This window comes from Astatotilapia calliptera, chromosome 2 (assembly GCF_964374335.1).
Source record: "Astatotilapia calliptera chromosome 2, fAstCal68.1, whole genome shotgun sequence".
NCBI classification, from domain to species: domain Eukaryota; kingdom Metazoa; phylum Chordata; class Actinopteri; order Cichliformes; family Cichlidae; genus Astatotilapia; species Astatotilapia calliptera.
The window spans coordinates 13315653-13336808 of NC_137423.1; the positions used below are offsets into that span (position 1 = coordinate 13315653).

General features: G+C 40.8%; 1 protein-coding gene across 1 annotated transcript; it reads right to left on the reverse strand.

Moving 5' to 3' along the window:
* Window positions 1-4160: 4160 nt before the first annotated feature.
* On the reverse strand, window positions 4161-20542 carry LOC113032241 (uncharacterized). Its single transcript, XM_026185024.2, has 17 exons — window positions 19008-20542; window positions 18791-18899; window positions 18562-18684; window positions 18373-18483; window positions 18023-18094; window positions 17786-17917; window positions 17594-17665; window positions 17250-17357; window positions 16886-16970; window positions 16551-16764; window positions 12475-14278; window positions 12199-12372; window positions 11810-11983; window positions 6547-6720; window positions 6116-6286; window positions 5957-6003; window positions 4161-5797 (listed from the first exon to the last, which is right to left on the reverse strand). The coding sequence occupies exons 2-17, from the start codon at window positions 18871-18873 to the stop codon at window positions 5214-5216; spliced, it is 4128 nt and encodes a 1375-aa protein (XP_026040809.2). The 5' UTR covers window positions 18874-18899; window positions 19008-20542; the 3' UTR covers window positions 4161-5213.
* Window positions 20543-21156: the final 614 nt, after the last annotated feature.

The following is a 21156-nucleotide window of genomic DNA, read 5'->3' on the forward strand; positions in this document are numbered from 1 at the left end:
CATATCGTGATATGAAAAAATCTCATATCGCCCAGCTCTACAGTCAGGCTACCAAAATCTATCTCTGCCCTGCCCGTCTGGCTATTGTAGGAAGGAAAAATATATGTCAATGCTTTTGCATTCTTTCAGAAATGTAGCTGGGTAATTATGTCATTGGCATCGGTGAGCCACTGTCAATATGTGACATATTGAAATCGCGTTTGAATTTGCGCTTGTTTTTAGCTTTCACTTTGCAATCGTGCGAACTGTGTATAGAGAGCGACAGCACTGATCTGTGAGTGATGATAATTTGTGCACCAATTCCTCTGACATCGTCTTATTAATCGTTAGCTTACTATGCAAACATGACAAGTGAAATCTCCCGCAGCAAGCTTAAACATGTGAGAGGTTGATCGCGCAGAGAATCGCTGAGCTTATGTGAGTGCGTGTGTAAAAGCAGCAGGATATATATTTTAGTTCTGCTGAGCCAAATAAGACAGGTCAGGGTGAAGAAGTTACAGCCAAAGAAAAGCTTACCACAAAACGGAGAAGTTATGACAAATCAGACTATAAGGCAAAAAGAGAGTGCAGCTTTATGGTTTCATGGACAAAATAATTTCTGTGGCTACAATATGACGAGCTAAATAACCAGGGCTGCACATAAGTGGTCCGCAGGTGCGCATTCGCTGTCAAAATAAAAAACATGCACAAGGGTTAGGGTTAAATTTAAAAACTGTACTTTTGAGTTAAAATATATATTTATAATCTTAATAAATGACAAATTAAAAAGGCATGAACATTTTTTTGTATCGAAAAAATATCGAACTGTGACACCAAAGTATCGAACCGAACCGAACCGTGAATTTTGTGTATCGTTGTATCGTTGCACCCCTAAAGGGTCCTTTCAACGTAGCACTCTTAATTCTTATTCTCATGTATATATCTCATGTACATCTCATGCACATATCTTTCCACGTAGCACTTTTAATTCTTATCCCTACTTTTATTTTTTTCCATGTCTATTTAAGTGCTATTTATGACACTATGTTTGCACTGAAGCACCGCAGCAATTTCCTAATGTTGTAAACCTGCTCAACATTTGGCAATAAACCCCATTCTGATTCTGATTCTGATATACAGTGGGGCAAAAAAGTATTTAGTCAGCCACCGATTGTGCAAGTTCCCCCACTTAAAATGATGACAGAGGTCAGTAATTTGCACCAGAGGTACACTTCAACTGTGAGAGACAGAATGTGAAAAAAAAATCCATGAATTCACATGGTAGGATTTGTAAAGAATTTATTCGTAAATCAGGGTGGAAAATAAGTATTTGGTCACCTCAAACAAGGAAAATCTCTGGCTCTCACAGACCTGTAACGTCTTCTGTAAGAAGCTTTTCTGTCCCCCACTCGTTACCTGTATGAATGGCACCTGTTTGAACTCATCATCTGTATAAAAGACACCTGTCCACAGCCTCAAACAGTCAGACTCCAAACTCCGCCATGGCCAAGACCAAAGAGCTTTCGAAGGACACCAGGAAAAGTATTGTAGACCTGCACCAGACTGGGAAGAGTGAATCTACAATAGGCAAGCAGCTTGGTGTGAAAAAATCAACTGTGGGAGCAATCATCAGAAAATGGAAGACATACAAGACCACTGATAATCTCCCTCGATCTGGGGCTCCACGCAAGATCTCATCCCGTGGGGTCAAAATGATCATGAGAACGGTGAGCAAAGATCCAAAAACCACACGGGGGGACCTGGTGAATGACCTGCAGAGAGCTGGGACCAAAGTAACAAAGGTCACCATCAGTAACACACTACAACGGCAGGGAATCAAATCCCGCAGTGCCAGACGTGTTCCGCTGCTGAAGCCAGTGCATGTCCAGGCCCGTCTGAAGTTTGCCAGAGAGCACATGGATGATACAGCAGAGGATTGGGAGAATGTCATGTGGTCAGATGAAACCAAAGTAGAACTTTTTGGTATAAACTCAACTCGTTGTGTTTGGAGGAAGACGAATACTGAGTTGCATCCCAAGAACACCATACCTACTGTGAAGCATGGGGGTGGAAACATCATGCTATGGGGCTGTTTTTCTGCCAAAGGGACAGGACAACTGATCCGTGTTAAGGACAGAATGAATGGGGCCATGTATCGTGAGATTTTGAGCCAAAACCTCCTTCCATCAGTGAGAACTTTGAAGATGAAACGAGGCTGGGTCTTCCAACATGACAATGATCCAAAACACACCGCCCGGGCAACAAAGGAGTGGCTCCGTAAGAAGCATTTGAAAGTCCTGGAGTGGCCTAGCCAGTCTCCAGACCTCAACCCCATAGAAAATCTGTGGCGGGAGTTGAAAGTCTGGTGTTGCTCGGCGACAGCCCCAAAACATCACTGCTCTCGAGAAGATCTGCATGGAGGAATGGGCCAAAATACCAGCTACTGTGTGTGCAAACCTGGTAAAGACCTATAGTAAACGTTTGACCTCTGTTATTGCCAACAAAGGTTATGTTACAAAGTATTGAGTTGTATTTTTGTTATTGACCAAATACTTATTTTCCACCCTGATTTACGAATAAATTCTTTACAAATCCTACCATGTGAATTCATGGATTTTTTTTTTTTTCACATTCTGTCTCTCACAGTTGAAGTGTACCTCTGGTGCAAATTACTGACCTCTGTCATCATTTTAGGTGGGGGAACTTGCACAATCGGTGGCTGACTAAATACTTTTTTGCCCCACTGTGTGTGTGTGTGTGTGTGTGTGTGTGTGTGTGTGTGTGTGTGTGTGTGTGTGTGTGTGTGTGTGTGTGTCATATATATATATATATATAATGCAATCCCCCCTGGCTTCTGCTCCGTGGCTGCTGAGTGACCCCTCATCTGGGGCTCTCCTCAGCTCTTTCTGGGATAGTGGCGCGGTTGCCCCTCTGTTGATCTTCCTTGGTCTCTTATGTTCTGAGGGCCTCTGGATGTCTGGAGTTTTGATTTCCTCCATACCTGCTTCATGCCCTGGAGGACGGAGCTGTGGCTCCCCACACCCTCTAGCAGATCATTACATGAAGGAACCTTTTAAATACAAGCGTGCTCATGCTCACAGGTGTACACATGGGTGCTCACACACACAAACTACACCCTTTGTGGCTCCTACCTCAAAGCACACTGTGCGCTGTCGATCTTACGTGCTGCACAATGATGTTTAATATTTACTGTTATAATCACATAGATCATCGTGATGTTGTTTATTATGTTGCTCTTTTTTTTCTTCTGCTTTTCTTTTTTCTTTCTCAACAGGTGATCCAGGTGATTGTTATATGTATTTTTTTTGTCTGCTTATTTTGTTGGTTTGTTTTTTGCCCTTTATCCCCGTCCCTCTTCCCCGCTGTTTTTCTTTCCCTCTTTCTTTCTCCCCTTTCTTTTCCCCAGTCAAGTCTGTCCCGTATTTAGCAAGTGAAAATAAAATAAACAAAAGGTGAATCAAATAGACCATTACAGCAAGGCTGGGATGGTCCATTTGGCAAAGTAAATCCGTTGGGCATCTTTCTTTGCCTTTAGACAATAATTCTGATGGCAAAAGAGCCAAACAGGACAGGCAAAAAAAAAAAAAAAAAAAGTCTCATCAAGTGTGATAAGTCCCAGCTGTGCTCTCCTCCTGTGTCCCATTCCCTTGTTATCCCTCAGTGTATTTTAGCCCTGTCTTTCTCTCTGTCAGTGTTGCGTCGCCCCCTCATGCTGTGTGTGTTTCCCTCTGTGCTCCTAGTCTCTTGTCTCCAGGTTTCTTAGAGTTTAGTTTTAGTTTCAGCTTGTTTTTTTGCAAGTTTGTTTTTGGAGTTTTGTCCTATAATTGCAATAAAGCAATTGAATTTACAAAAAAAAAAAGTGATTTAACTCACTTTTTTCTTTTTTAAAGAAACCTTTATTGCATTGAGATGTCAGTGTATTTATGCAAGTAGTCTTTTATTGCTAACAACAACTCAGCTTCAACCTGGGACATTATTTCTGTTTGCAATATTCAAATCCATACAAACACATTTATATTTGAGGTGAATTTCACAAAGTTTTAGTTTTTCTGGATTGAGCAGTTTGTGCCAGTGTTACGTTCCCCTGAGGGGTCTAGGCGGTGAGGGGAAAGTAACAAAAAGTGACCGGGTCAGAAAAAGGAGTCAAGGAGGCAAAAGGGTTAAATCAAAGAGTTTTATTAAAGTTCCCTTTCAAACTCAACTAAAAGAGACGGACAAGCCGCTATCACCATTTAAGAAAAACAAAACTCAGGCATTGGTCAATAAAGTAAAACGTAAGCCAAAAAGAAGGAGAGCAGCTCACTAGCTGCAAACCACAATAACACAGCTCACTAGCTGTAAACACACACACACACACACACACACACACACACACACACACACACACACACACACACACACACACACACAGCTCACTAGCTACAAACACCACAAACACGCACAGCTCACTAGCTGCAACGGCACTCTGGCCCAGAGCTCACCTTTCCCTGGGCTTAAATCTCCTTAATTACTGACGTGAGTCAGCTGTGTAAAAGGGAAAGGTGGCACCTCAGGCAGAAGAGGTAGTGTGACACGCCCACACAGGCACCTTCAGGAGGAGGCCCAGCTAAGGCCGTAACACCAGTGAACAACTGTTTGAAACTTGCTGGTGGCAAGGAAACCCACTTTGTGTTGAATACAAAACGACATACGTTCCAGAGTCGTCTGTTTCTAATACCAGTTGTGCTAACAAGACAGCACAAAGACAGAAGGTGTATTTCAAGAGTTGTTTTTTCCCCTCTAATACTAAATAAAATGATTTATACATATCTACAACACACCCTTCTATATCAATTATATAATACTACATGTATACTATGTACATAAACTAGTGTTGTAAAATAAACGTTTAAAGTTTCATTTGGTCTTCAAAGTTTACGTTTTTGATTTTGTCTCATTTCAGAGAAAAAAAAAAGTGAAACTATAAAACATACACAGATGCTCCAAATATTCAGACAAAAAGTGAGAGTGAACATGAAAGACATCTATCTTTAAACAACCAGGCAGGTCAGAATTGTTCACATAAGACACTAAAGACACTCAGCAGTTACAGAATCACTGCAATAATGAGACACAATCTTTAAATTCTTAAGAAATCCCTCATGTAGACGTTAAACGTGATTCTGAGTCCATGAGAGCCTGCAGATTTGTCTGTGCATCTGCAGTTACACAGCTTATCTAACAGAAGGAGATACTTCTACCTGCACAGAACACAGACGCACTGAGGAACCACATGAATGGTGCCAGACTCCAAAGCCAGGATAAAGAGGTTCAGTGAATGTGGTGTTGAAGGTGTGGAGGTGGATCAGAGAGTCACTGGAGACATTGTAGAAGGACAGAGTGCCAGCAGGACAGTCCACATACACTGCTACTCGCTTAGGGCCACAGGAAGGGGACAAGGAGGATGAGGGGTGAATGACTGATATTCTCTGATTGTGATACACAGTGTAGCCGCGGGCATTAGAGCAGTCCAGACTCCAGGACTGAGGATTCTCTCCAAATCTGCAGTTTTTTCGTTCTCCTTTCCTTGCAATTCCTCTGTAACTTACTGATATGTCAACCTCACCTGTCCACTCCACCTCCCAGTAACACCGACCATGTAAAACATCTTTACACAGCAGCTGACACCAGTCAACAAATCTGTCAGCATGATCGGGATATATGAAGTTGTTTCTCGTATGTGTCACCTTCATGTTATTCATAGACAGTTTGAGATTTTTGTTTATTGTATTTGTGTTGACTGTAAGTTTAGAGAGATCTGTCAAGAAAAGAGACAATGCAGCTGGAGTTAATCTACCAGCTGTTCCTTTAACACTTCACAATATCAGTGATAATCTTAAGAGAATGACACCAAAATATAAAGACAGCTTAATATTTACTGTTTTATCTTTATGAATTAAAAAAACAAAACACTTACACTTCTTCAATCCTGGTTTCAACCACTCTGCTCCAGCAGGTTCCACCCTGAAATGACAAATATCAGCACCATATCTTTCAACATGCAAAAACAGAAATTACATCCAGTGTATCAACACCCATTGTGCTCAGTCATTAACAATAATGTCATCTCATCGACCTTAGGTTTTCCAGTTTCCAGCGTTGATCCTTTACTCCAGTCTGAAGCTCTACTCCTGCATCCTCTGGATGATTGTAACTCAAGTCCAGCACTTTCAGATGAGAGGTGTTGGAGTTCAGAGCTGAGGCCAGAGAAGCACAGCCATCCTTTGTGATCAAGCAGCCCGAAAGCCTGGAGGCACACAAAATGAGGCTGGATAAGCTACTAAAGCAACAAAACGCTGACGTACTGTGATCTATCATTTAATTAAGCTGATTATTATCATCACATTTTGTTTCTTTAATTATAATCCAGACCATTAACTTCAACCAATAATCAGGTGTCCCAATAGAAAACGTAATAAAAATAAATATTATAATATAACAATGTAAGCAGAGAAACAGTCATCTTAATTCACAGTGTAAATACTGATTGCAGAGGCTAATCTTAACCTGAGAGTTTCCAGTTTGCAGTGTTGACTTTCCAGTCCAGTGGACAGTGCCTTCACTCCTGTATCCTTCAGGTTGTTGTTATTCAGGTCCAGCTCTCTCAGACTCGATGACTGGCAGGAGAGAGCTGGAGAAAGAGCTTCACAGCTTTTTTCTGACAGGTTGCAGACACTCAGTCTGAAAAGACAATAATGAATAGGACACAGTGATTGGTTTGAATAAACAAATAATCTAAAAATGAGCATAAAATCTTATCAACTACAGTGGTATGCAAAAGTTTGGGCACTCCTGATAATTTTCATGTTTTTCCTTCATAAATCATTGGTTGTTTGGATCAGCAATAGTGTGCAATAGTTACTTAAACTAAATTAGGCAGGTGCATAAATTTGGGCACCCCAACAGAAAAATTACATCAATATTTAGTAGATCCTCCTTTTGCAGAAATAATGCCTCCAAACACTTCTTATTGCTTCCAATGAGAGTCTGGATTCTGGTTGAAGGTATTTTGGACCTTTCGTCTTTACAAAACATATCCAGTTCAGTCAGGTTTGATGGTTTCCGAGCATGGACAGTCACACCATAGATTTTCAATAATATTCAGGTCTGGGGACTGAGATGGCCATTCCAGAACATTGTACTTGTTCCTCTGAATGAATCCCTTAGTAGATTTTGAGCAGTGTTTAGGGTCTGGCGCAACATATTAGAAAACAAAATTGGCTTTTAAGTTATCTTACTGTCAAATTATACATTTTTATACAGATACTTTAAAAGTCTCAGATTATTTGTAAATAATAGGCTCAGATTATTTACAAACTCTACTGTACAATACATTTTTTCCCATAATTTTCTATGAGGGTCATAGTGATGTACAAATACAGGTAGATGTTTTGTTGAAATCACATCCCAGACAACTTACACAGGATCAAATTAGGTAAGGGTAAAGCACAGTAAGCTGAACTTTTCAGGGGACAGCACTAGTTCAGAATTCATACCTTGTGATTTAAAAGGCACTGAGAGAATTTTTAGATAATGTCTTGTATAAATAACTGAATTAAGAAAACCATGTACCCATAAATTGAATAAATATATTTGATTTATGCAAGCATGTATACTGTGGTTAAGTGCTCTATATGCCATTAGCAATCATGAAGTAACTCAAATGGCTCCAGATGGCCAAATATAAAAATGTTGGTACTTGTATCTGCTTTTAAAGGATCGATAAAGTTTTCTGCTGTGCTGTTTTACTCCCACAGCTATTCCTCAAAGTCACAACATTCAATTTAATTCAGTTTTATTTATACAGCATCATATCACAACAACAGTGTTCTCAAGTCACTTTATATTGTAAGGCATCCCCCCTTCAATAAATCTGTGGCTATATGAAAATCTGTGGCAATGTCAGACTCCCCCTCCCCAATCAGACCAGGAGTGACATGTTTAGCCGTATGTTCTCCTTAAATTGCTGGCTGTCTGAGTGGTGTCCCAGAAACGATGTGGGCTTCATAGATAATTGGCAGACCTTCTGGAGGAAACCTGGTCTTGTTAGGAGAGACGGCATTAATCCCACTTTGGATGGAGCAGTTCTCATTTCTAGAAATATGGACAAATTTATTAAACCCCCCAAAATATGACTATCCAGAGTTGGGACCAGGAAGCAGAGTTGCAGTCTTACACGCCTCTCTGCAGCTTCTCTCCTCCTGTTACCCCCCTAAAACCCCATTTCCATTGAGACTGTGTCAGCTCCCAAACAGACGAAAAACTAAAAACCAGCAATAAACAACTTAAACATAAAAAAATCACAAAGAAAGAACAATACAGTATCCACATCTGAAACAAAGAGTAAAACAGTGAAATGTGGATTATTAAATATTAGGTCTCTCTCCTCCAAGTCTCTGTTAGTACATGACTTAATAATTGATCAGCAAATCGATTTACTCTGCCTTACAGAAACCTGGTTGCAGCAGGATGATTATGTTAGTTTAAATGAATCAACACCCCCGAGTCATTCTAACTACCAGAAATCTCGAAGCACAGGCAGAGGGGGCGGTATGGCAGCAATTTTTCACACCAGCCTATCAATCAACGAAAGACTGAGACAGACTTTTAATTCATTTGAAAGCCTGATGCTTAGCCTTGTCCACCCCAGCTGTAAACCTCAGAAACCAGTCTTACTTGTTATCATCTATCGTCCACCTGGACCTTACACAGAGTTTCTGTCTGATTTCTCAGACTTTTTATCTGATTTAGTGCTCAGCTCAGATAGCATAATTATTGTGGGTGATTTTAACAATCATGTAGATGCTAAAAGTGACAGCCTCAACATGGCATTTAATCTGTTATTAGACTCAATTGGCTTCTCTCAAAATGTAAAAGAACCCACCCACCACTTTAATCACACTCTAGATCTTGTTTTAACATATGGCATAGAAACTGAACATTTAACAGTGTTTCCTGAAAACCCTCTCCTGTCTGATCATTTCCTGATAACATTTACATTTACAATAATTGATTACACAGCAGTGGAGAGTAGACTTTATCACAGTAGATGTCTTTCTGAAAGTGCTGTAACTAAGTTTAAGAATATAATCCACCTACAGTTATCATCTTCAATGCCCTGTACCAATACAGAGCAGAGCAGCTACCTGAACGCTACTCCAACAGAGGTCGATTATCTTGTTAATAATTTTACCTCCTCACTACGTACGACTCTGGATACTGTAGCTCCTGTGAAAACTAAGATCTCAAATCAGAAGTACCTGACTCTGTGGTATAGTTCCCAAACACGTAGCCTAAAGCAGATAACTCGTAAGCTAGAGAGGAAATGGCGTGTCACAAATTTAAAGGATCATCATTTAGCCTGGAGAAATAGTTTGTTGCTTTATATGAAAGCCCTCCGCAAAGCCAGAACATTTTACTATTCATCACTGATTGAAGAAAATAAGAACAACCCTAGGTTTCTCTTCAGCACTGTAGCCAGGCTGACAAAAAGTCAGAGCTCCAAAAACAAAAAGTTGAGCCAACCATCCCTTTAACATTAACTAGTAATGACTTCATGAACTTCTTCACAAATAAAATTTTTATCATTAGAGAAAAAATTACCAATAATCATCCCGCAGATGTAATATTATCTACAGCTACTCTTAGTACCATTGATGTTAAGTTAGACTCTTTTTCTCCAATTGATCTTTCTGAGTTAACTTCAATAATTACTTCCTCCAAACCATCAACATGTCTTTTAGACCCCCATTCCTACAAAATTGCTCAAAGAAGTCCTGCCATTAATTAATTCTTCAATCCTAAATATGATCAACTCATCTCTAATAATCGGCTATGTACCACAGGCCTTCAAGCTGGCAGTAGTTAAACCCTTACTTAAAAAGCCATCTCTAGACCCAGCAGTCTTAGCTAATTATAGGCCAATCTCCAACCTTCCTTTCATATCAAAAATCCTCGAAAGAGTAGTTGTCAAACAGCTAACAGATCATCTGCAGAGGAATGGCTTATTTGAAGAGTTTCAATCAGGTTTCAGAGCTCATCACAGCACAGAAACAGCTTTAGTGAAGGTTACAAATGATCTTCTTATGGCCTCTGACAGTGGACTCATCTCTCCGCTTGTCCTGCTAGACCTCAGCGCAGCGTTCGATACTGTTGAGCATAATATTCTATTAGCACGATTAGAGCACACTGTAGGTATTTCAGGTACTGCGCTGCAGTGGTTTGTATCATATCTATCTAATAGACTCCAATTTGTGCATGTAAATGGAGAGTCCTCTTCACACACTAAGGTCAGTTATGGAGTTCCACAGGGTTCAGTGCTAGGACCAATTCTGTTTACATTATACATGCTTCCCTTAGGCAGCATCATCAGAAGTCATAGCATACATTTTCACTGCTATGCTGATGACACCCAGCTCTATCTGTCCATGAAGTCAGATAACACACACCAATTAGTTAAACTGCGGGAATGTCTTAAAGACATAAAGACCTGGATGGCCGCTAACTTTCTGCTTCTTAATTCAGATAAAACTGAGGTCATTTTACTTGGCCCTGAAAATCTTAAAAATGTGATATCTAACCAGATTCTTACTCTAGATGGCATTACCTTGGCCTCCAGTAACACTGTGAGGAACCTTGGGGTCGTTTTTGACCAAGACATGTCCTTCAATACACATATTAAACAAATATGTAAGACTGCTTTCTTCCATTTGCACAACATCTCGAGAGTTAGAAATATCCTGTCTCAGGGTGATGCTGAAAAAATAGTTCATGCATTTATTACTTCTAGGCTGGACTACTGCAATTCATTATTATCAGGATGTCCAAAAAACTCCCTGAAAAGCCTTCAGTTAATCCAAAATGCTGCAGCAAGAGTACTGACAGGGACTAGAAAGAGAGAGCAGATTTCTCCTGTTTTGGCTTCCCTTCATTGGCTTCCTGTTAAATCCAGAATTGAATTCAAAATCCTGCTCCTCACATACAAGGTCTTAAATAATCAGGTCCCATCTTATCGTAATGACCTTGTAGTACCATATTACCCTATTAGAGCACTTTGCTCTCACACTGCAGGCTTACTTGTTGTTCCTAAAGTATTTAAAAGTAGAACGGGAGGGAGAGCCTTCAGTTTTCAGGCCCCTCTTCTGTGGAACCAGCTTCCAATTTGGATTCGGGAGACAGACACTATCTCTACTTTTAAGATTAGGCTTCAAACTTTCCTTTTTGCTAAAGCATATAGTTAGGGCTGGATCAGGTGACCCTGAATCCTCCCATAGTTATGCTGCAATAGACGTAGGCTGCTGGGGGATTCCCATGATGCACTGAGTTTTCCTTTCCAGTCACCTTTCTCACTCACTATGTGTTAATAGACCTCTCGGCATTGAATCATATCTGTTATTAACCTCTGTCTCTCTTCCACAGCATGTATTTCATCATGTCTTCCTTCTCTCACCCCAACCGGTGGCAGCAGATGACCCCGCCCCTCCCTGAGCCTGGTTCTGCTGGAGGTTTCTTCCTGTTAAAAGGGAGTTTTTCCTTTCCACTGTCGCCAGAGTGCTTGCTCATAGGGGGTCATATGATTGTTGGGTTTTTCCTCTGTATCTACTGTACAATATAAAGTGCCTTGAGGCGACTGCTGTTGTGATTTGGCGCTATATAAATAAAATTGAATTGAATATGTAAAGAGCAGAGTTTTTTGCACACACTGGAAATCCTCAAAAAGGAAACAAAGATACCAAAAAGAGAAAAATTAAAAATAATCATAAGAACTGACCTCAGAGTTTCTAACTTTCGTAACGAATGCTCTAGTCCATCTGACAACAGTTGTACTCCTGAGTCCCCTGGATTATTGTAGCTCAAGTCCAGTTCTTTCAAGTGGGTAAGGTTAGAGTTGAGAGCTGAGACAAGATACCTACAGCCATCCTCTGTAATCTGACAGCCTGACAGTCTGCCGAACAAGAAAACAACACAAGTCCAATTTATTTTCATTTTCTATTTTCAGTATCCCGAGCTGAAAAATTTGTAAAGGATGGTGCTTAGTTAGGGATGAAAGAGGGAGGACACATGACACTCATTGTGATTCCATAACCTGTTTTTTCACAGGTTAAAGATTGTTACATGTCTGATCTGACCATATCAGTTATTTATATTATTTATCCGTACCTTAGAGTCTCCAGTTTCCAGTGTGGGCTCCCCAGTTCAACAGAAAGTGCTTTCACCCCAGAATTCTGCAGTATGTTGTTACTCAGGTCTAGCTCAAGCAGACTAGAGACTGGGTTACTGAGAACTGAAGTCAGAGCTTCACAGCTTGTCTTTGAGAGGTTACAGTCAGTCAGTCTAAAAACAGAATGTGAAAAAACAAACAGATTTTTAAATACTGAAACAAAAGAAATGCTGCTTTCCTGTTTTCAATAAATGTGTACCTGTCTGTGTACTTACATGGCTTTTTTGGAGGCTTTGATCACTGGCAGCAGCCTCAGAAGAGCCTCCTCCGAAGCAGAGTATTTCTTCAGGACAAACTCATCCAGATCATTTTCTGATGACAGTAAGATGAAGACCAGAGCTGACCACTGGGCAGTAGACAGTTTATCCACAGAGAGGGTTCTTGAACTCAGGGACTGTTGGATCTCCTCCACTAGAGAACGGTCATTCAGTTCATTGAGACAGTGGAACAGATTGATGCTTTTTTCTGCAGACAGATTCTCACTTATCTTCATCTTAATGTACTGGACTGTTTTTTGATTGGTTTTTGAACTGCTTTCTGTCTGTGTCTGCAGGCCTTTTAGAAGATCCTGATTTGACTGCAATGAAAGACCCAGGAGGAAGCGGAGGAACAAGTCCAGGTGTCCATTTGGACTCTGCAAAGCATTGTCCACAGCACGTTGGTAGAAGTCTGTTTTTACAATCTTATTTTTAGGCGTTTCAGATGTCTGAGATGCTGTTTGTTCCTCTGGTAGCACGCTGACTCCAGAGTTGATGAAGGCCAGATGGACATGAAGAGCAGCCAGAAACTCCTGAACGCTCAGATGGATGAAGCAGAACACTGGGTTCTGATATAGCCCCTTTTCCTCTTTAAAGATCTGTGTGAACACTCCTGAGCACACTGAGGCTGCTCTAATATCAATGCCACACTCCGTCAGGTCTGATTCATAAAAGATCAGGTTTCCTTTCTCTAGCTGGTCAAAAGCCAGTTTTCCCAGAGATTCAATCATCCTCTTGCTTTCTGGACCCCAGTGACAATCTGTCTCAGCACCACCATCATACTTGATCTTCCTTACTTTGGACTGAACCACCAGGAAATAGATGTACATCTCAGTCAGAGTCTTAGGTAATATTCCTCCCTCTCTGGTTTTCAACATATTCTCCAGAACAGTAGCAGTGATCCAGCAGAAGACTGGGATATGGCACATGATGTGGAGGCTTCGTGATGATTTGATGTGGGAGATGATCCTGCTGGCCTGTTCCTCATCTCTGAATCTCTTCCTGAAGTACTCCTCCTTCTGTTCATCGGTGAACCCTCTGACTTCTGTCACCATCTGAACAAACTCAGGAGGAATCTGACTGGCTGCTGCAGGCCGTGTGGTTATCCAGACATGAGCGGAGGGAAGCAGTTTCCCCCTGATGAGGTTTGTAAGAAGCACACCCACTGAGGCGGACTGTGTAATATCAGTTAGAGTTTCACTGCGGTGGAAGTCCAGAGGAAGTCGACACTCATCCAGACCATCCAAGATGAACACAACTTGGAAGTGTTCAAACCAGTAAATTCCTGCTTTTTTGGTTTCAGTAAAGAAGTGATGAACAAGTCCCACCAAGCTGAACTTTTTCTCTTTCAACACATTCAGCTCTCTGAATGTAAATGGAAATGTAAACTGGATGTCCTGGTTAGCTTGTTCTTCAGCCCAGTCTAGCGTAAACTTTTGAATTAAGACTGTTTTCCCAATGCCAGCCACTCCTTTTGTCAGCACTGTTCTGATTGGTTCATCTCTTCCAGGTGACTTTTTAAAGATGTCTTCTCGTCTGATTGTTGTTTCTGATCTGTCTGGCTTCCTGGATGCTGTTGCGAGCTGTCTGACCTCATGTTCATTATTGACTTCTGCAGTCCCTCCCTCTGTGATGTAGAGCTCAGTGTAGATCTGATTCAGAAGGGTTGGGTTTCCTGCTTTAGCGATCCCCTCAAACACACACTGGGACTTCTTCTTCAGATTACTTTTAAGTTTACGTTGACATTGTGGAGCAAAAAGTTCTAAATGGACAGAAATTGCATCAGTGAGCAAAAATCTACCAAATCTACCAAATCTGCACAAACAAAGTTTACAGTTGTAACAGTACTGTATATGCCTTGTGAACAGTAGGTGCTGTTATTTTCCCATCTTGGGATAATAATGGCAGAAGAATTCAGAAGGTAGCAGAAATATAATGAAGTACAACAGAATATGCTGTTATGGTTCTTCTCTTGTTATCAATAAAAGAGTAAATGAACCAGTAATTTAAGAATTAAAGTAAAAAAAAAAACGAATTTGAAAAAAAAAAAAAACCCAAAAAAACAGTGTAGTATAATTTCTTGTTCGTTTAGTGTTATTGGATACACTTAGAAGAGATTCTCATTTAATCTAAAATGTTCAGTTCCTATTTTGGGAATGAGAGTGTAACCTAGGTTATTTTCACATTTTTCCATAGCAACTGTGATTCAAGTCCAATGTGGTGGATGACACTTGAGCAACCTCTGCATGGTGTCATGTGACAAAACTCCTTAAAAAAAAGATACTGAACATTTTATTGATCCTTGCAGGCAGCGCAATTTATAAGTGCAAGTAAATAAAGGACATTTCATATCCTTCTTTTTTAATGTGTTACTGTAACCAATTATAGACCACCTAATTTGAAGTCTAAATCTACTGAAACAAGGTACCAGCAGCAGCAGCGCAATAGTAGTGACACGTAAGCATAAATGTAGCTCAGGTAGTGTTTTCACTGGAAATTTCAGTATAAAACAACTGCTAAATACTTTATTTTAACAACACCTAAAGTAACTAAAACTGGTAATTCTTTAGGAACTGCACAATAATATCACATTATGAAACATATTTTACATAACAAGAAAGAGAAACTGTCAAAAAGTTAACAGAAGGAGAGGGAGAGAGAGCCTGAGCCCGAGGACGGCCATTGCAGGGACAACCGCAACCCCTACTCAGAGAAGAGCAGAGGAGAGCCCCGCAGGCTCCACCAGAGCAGTCTGAGCTCCAGGCACACAGACCCGAGACCCAAGTGCCATCCACCCCGCAGCAGGGGCCCAACAGTGCCAGGGGGCCCATGTCCCACCAAGCAGTTTAATTTTATTTATACAGTGCCAAACACAACAGTAGTCACCTCAAGGCGCTTTATATTTTATACCAGGGGTGGGCAAATCCAGGCCTCGAGGGCTAGTGTCCTGCAGGTTTTAGATATCACCCTGGTTCAACCCACCTGAATTAAAGGATTAGTTCATTACTAGGCCTCTGGAGAACTACAAGACATGTTGAAGAGGTAATTTAGCCATTTGATTCAGCTGTGTTGGATCAAGGACACATCTAAAACCTGCAGGACACCGGCCCTCGAGGCCTGGAGTTGCCCACCCCTGTTTTATACTGTAAGGTAAAGACCCTACAATAATACAGAGAAAACTCCAACAATCAAACGGCCCCCTTGAGCAACAACTTGGTGACTGTAGGAAGGAAAAAATCACTTTTAACAGGAAGTAAACTAAAAACTGAGACCAGGTTCAGAGAGGGGCAGCCATAGTTAGTGAAAAAACTAAGACCACTCAGTGCATAGGAGGTCTCTGAATGGTCTGGATATGGACCACCAGTGACGCTGACCCCAGCCAAATCCAAAACCAGTGAAAAAAGAAAACATCAGAAAGGATGAGGAGAGAAAAATGTCAGTTTCTCCACCTTTTGGGTGTTGCCTCATTGTTCCCCTTCTAGTACACCTGTTGTTATTTCTTGAACATCAAAGCAGTTGAAACAATCCCCAGAAGTTGAATTAACCTGTTCCTTTGTTATTTTTTGGGCAGCGTTGTTTCTTTGGTACTATATTGCTATTAGATGCTGACAGTTTGCAGACATGCCTGGGTTTGTCTCATGCACTAGGGAACTTAAATTGCATTGCTGTAGAAATTATATCATGATGCGACCCTTATATCACATACTAACTTATATTTACCATAGACAATATGATATTGCACAGCCCTATTTAAGAATTTCTACACTCACAAAAATCAGTTATTAGGTTTTTTTTTTGGGGGGGGGTTAGGACCAAAACTGCTAATGTGATGAGTGCTAATGTGCTAAGTGAGGAATTTTCTAAATAAAAGACAGAATCGGTATATGGTTCAGGAACTGAATTTTTAAATAATTGCACCCAAACAGATCAAATATAGTACAATGTGCAATTTCTGTCAACTGCTCATCCATGAAAACACTGATAAATGACTGCAATGATCTGTCACATTTACTGATCAGGCTCATTTTACTTACTGTTCTGCAGATAGTCAGCCATGCCGTTCTGTTCCATTTTCCTCAGGAAATGCAGGGCGAGCTTCACCAATGCCTCTCTGTTCTTGTGTTCTTCACCCTCGCCCCCCAGCAGCATCTCTTCCTCCATCTGACTCTCTGAGTTATCTGGAAACAACACCTTCTGGATCTTCTTCAGCTCATTTTTCACAAAAGTGATAATGTTGTCCTCCAGCAGCTTGAACAGGATATAACAATTAATGAAACCAGATTTAAATCATCACAATGACCATCAGACACAAGTGCAGCATGGAGATGACTGAGAATAAAACACATGTAAAAGAAGTTGTTGTACACACCATAAAGATAAAGACTGAGTCCGGATGTGATTGATGCTGCTGGGCAGGCTGATCACTTGGAGCCTCTGTACTTTCCTCGTCAAATCTGGAAGAATTGTGAAAAATTAGCTCCCATCATATCTGTTCACACAAAAACAACCACAAGGCAAAGGTCCATCTAGTAACATTTGGTCTCAAACAGTGAATGTGAGTGACTGTGAGCAGTGAGTGATGCTGAAGCTTTTAAGAATTAACAGGTTTCTGTAGCTTTCAGCATCCTCAGCTGGGTCTAGTCCTAACAGCTTGCACTAACTTAGTGAAACTTCAACGTTTCACTAAGATGAGCGCTAGTATTCAGTTTTCACTATCATCCTGAAGTACTTACGCCTCGTTAACAGAGTCGAGTTCATCGCTGGAGTTATGAAGAACAGATTCATCGCACGTTGTGGGTGCTGATGAATCAGGTTCAGAAGATGCTGGTATCTGTTGTAACCTGAATAACAGCAGATAAGGTTAAATGAAGAAGAAAAGATGCCCCTTGGCTGCAGTGAGTGACAGATGTTATTGTAAACAGCTGATGTCTGGCTTGGTGGACAGATGTGCTACCACTACATCTCTATGTTCAGGTTTCTTTTAGTCACAACATTCTCAACCACATGCTTCGTCTCCTTGCAGCTCTGTAGAGACAAAAACAATGAATAATTAGTAAGATGTAATGCAACGACTTACTGTTTCACAAATAATCTTTGTAATAAATTCACGATCGCATCCATGATCCAGTTCTTTATGAAGGATAACCAGCTGCATATGGGCAAGAAAACACATAATTATAATGAACAGCATGAAGTTAATTAACTCCTGGTTAAAATGTTTTATTTGCTAAAGTCCAGTTAAATATTTCTGGTAGCTTTCCATCCTTACCCTTCATTAGCAGGCAGGTTCTGACTGTTCTCTGTATCTCGGCTGAAATCAATATATCGCTCATTTGAGCTGCTGCTCATCGTGGACACACAGACGGGTTCAGGTTTAGGAGATTTTTTTCTCCGATGTTTCCTGATAAAATATCGGTAAATGTATCAAAGGTCACACATTCAGCTTAACTGTAAAACATTTTAATAGAGAATAAATTGTTAAGTTTTAATGCTGACAACAACTCACTTTGTGTCTTGTGATCCTTGTTTGAAGTCAATATGTCGCTCATTGGACTGGTCGCTCATCATTGACACACAGCTGGGTCCGGGGAACAATAGGAAATGTATCAAAGGTCACAAATTCAGTTTAACTGTCACAGATTAAAATAATATAATAAATAAATACAGTGGTTTGAAAAGTATTTGCCTCCTTTTCTTTGTAAAATTTACATGTTTCTGGCACACACTTGACTGCAGTCTACGCTGCCAAGGGTGGCACAACCAGTTATTAGGTTTAGGAGAAAGTACTTTTTCCACAAAGGGCAGGTAGATTTGATAGATTTTTGGCCTAAATAAATTTAAATTTAAACAACTCACCTTGTCTCCACTGGTGCTTGTTTGAAATCAATATATCGCTCATTTGAGCTGCTGCTCATCGTGGACACACAGACGAGTTCAGGTTTAGGAGATTGTTTTCTCTGACGTATCCTGATAAAATATTGATAAATGTTTCAAAGGTCACATATTCAGCGTAACTGTTAAGTTTTAATGCTGACAAAAACTCACTTTGTTTCCTGTGCTCCTTGTTGGAAATCAATATAGCGCTCATTTGATTGGTCGCTCATCACGGACATACAGTTGGGTTCAGGTTCACGGTGGGCTGTGTGGGGTCTGTGCTGCTTCTCTGGGCTTCACACACACAGTTTTACATGTGAATAAAAATGATGGTGCAGTGATTTAAATGCAGAGCTGTAGCATGCAGAAGAGTCCCTGGCAGTAAAGAAAGTCATCTGACCTCTGAGCTTTGGTGATCTCGTCTCCACACAGAGTGGCTTTAGAGGGAGGAGGAAGCTCCACTTTGTTCTCACACAGCGACATCACAGAGTCAGCTGAAGCACAGAAACCTGCAGAAAAAAAAAAGATTTCTCCTCATTCTGAGTGTCACAAACTCACCGCTCTGAGTGAAGCAAATCAGAGTCAGAGCCCAGCAGTGAACCGTAGGCCTTACTCACCTCTACACGGAGACAATCATCTGCAGCTTCACAAAGACATAAAATGAAAGTAAATAATAACCAGGAAGCGATGACGTCACTGCAGGCTGCTACGACTCTTCTTTTATTCTTTTAAACATGTAGGAGCAATACTGCCCCCTGCTAGGCTGGAGTGGGCAGGATAGGCAGGATTTTTAAATGGGCCAAGAAATTCATCCACAAAAACATAAAAAAGAGCTACTTTACTGTGCTTCATGTCACTCCATCAAAGTTTGTTCATAACTTTAAAAATGAAACTTTTTGCCTACAGTTTATACCGAGTGCCTCAGTTTGACCAAACACTTCACAGTGTAGAAATGTTTTCCTTTTGTTCCACGTGCTACTATTCTTCTCAGTGTCCACAGCAAACTCCTGAGACGTGCATTAAAAATGAAGGCAGAAGTTACAGAGAGGGAAGGATAAAAAAAAAAAAAAACCCCACAAAATTTAAAATTTTGCAGCCACAATAAGTCAAAGTGTGTCTCATAGTTTCACCGGTTTTATTTGTCAGTCAAGCAGACAAATCGTCTCTTCTCCTTGAACTTTGCGTCTGCCACACTAACACCAACACCCAAAACAACTAAGTGCTGTATCCTACCAGACCTGAGTCCACCATCCATCCATCCATCTTCATCCGCTTTATCCGAGGCCGGGTCGCGGGGGCAGCAGCCTAAGCAAAGAGGCCCAGACCTCCCTTTCCCCAGCCACCTCCTCCAGCTTATCTGGGGGAACTCCAAGGCGTTCCCAGGCCAGCCGAGAGATATAATCTCTCCAGCGTGTCCTGGGTCTGCCCCGGGGCCTCCTCCCGGTGGGGCATGCCTGGAAGACCTCACCCAGGAGGCGCCCAGGGGGCATCCTTGTCAGATGCCCGAACCACCTCAGCTGGCTCCTTTCGATGTGGAGCAGCAGCTGCTCTACTCTGAGCTCCTCCCGGATGGCCGAACTTCTCACCCTATCTCTAAGGGAGAGGCCAGCCACCCTTCGGGGGAAGCTCATTTCTGCCGCTTGTATCCGCGATCTCGTCCGCTTGTATCCACTTGACCTGAGTCCACATTAAAGGAAAATCTGTTTTTATGTTTTAAATAATATTACAGATTTGTTTTATGTGTCTCTGTGCTGTATCAGTAATAATCTCAGGCTGCCAGCCCCTATTAAAATTCTCTTGCTCCCCCCACTGCCTGTCAGCCAGGTCAAAGCAAGAATTTATGAACCCATTATTGCTTGAAGTGAGACAAATATAATAACTAATAATATAAACTAATAATATATTTTTTTTAACTACATGCATGAGCATCTGTGCCACAATCAAAGCAACACTGCATGAATATTACTGGTCAAGTCAAAAACCATAAACTGTGCACAGTATTGTTTATCTGCTAACCAGAAGATTTTCCATAATAATAATTATAAAAAAAAAATAAAGTTATACTAGCAGAGTTCTTGCAGCATAACGTTAATGCAGTATTTGCTGGGATATGCAGTATTTACAAAGGTTGATTACAGTTTATTCCACAACATGGCGATGTACCACCCTAAATGACACCAACACGCAGCTGTTTTCATTATTAGGCGGTTTTTCTTTTTCTTAAGGAGGACCTGCTGCAATAGAAACTCTGCTTGAAGTTCCAAAGAAGAACGATTTACATTAACAGTGTTCATTATTAAACTGTTATATGAAAAATGTGTAAATGACTAAAAATAAGCCTTCTTACTGTTACAAATTGACTACAGAGTTTCCATTTAATTTATTCATTTTATATTATTTATACAGCGCCAAATCACAACAACAGTTGCCTCAAGGGACTTTATACTGCAAGTTAGTAATACAAAGAAAACTCGACCAATCAACCTTTGATGAGAGCAGAAAGGAAAAACTATTTTTAGCAGAAAGAAACCAGTCCCAGTATCAGGGATGGGGCAAAGGCACGCTATGGAAGAGAGCCACAGATTAAGAAGAAACACTCAGTGCATCGTGGGAAGATTTGTGCGAATAGCCGCTTCATTGAGTTGTGTTGCTAGATGCTGCCCTCTAGTGGGTGTTGTGAGCCCTTAGAGGGAAGTTGAGGTGAAAATAACAAACAGCTTTCACTGTAGTTATGAGAGTGACTTTAGAGCTCCAGGTTCTTATCAG

Excerpts from the sequence above, each read along its gene's own strand:
- LOC113032241 (XM_026185024.2), bottom strand. The coding sequence starts at position 18,873 with ATGTCGCTGTGTGAGAACAAAGTGGAGCTTCCTCCTCCCTCTAAAGCC. Across the intron at positions 17,358-17,593 it reads CAAAGATTATTTGTGAAACA|GTTACAACAGATACCAGCAT; the intron begins GTAAGTCGTTGC and ends GCTGTTATTCAG. Across the intron at positions 14,279-16,550 it reads GGCTGACTATCTGCAGAACA|AACTTTTTGCTCCACAATGT; the intron begins GTAAGTAAAATG and ends CTGTCCATTTAG.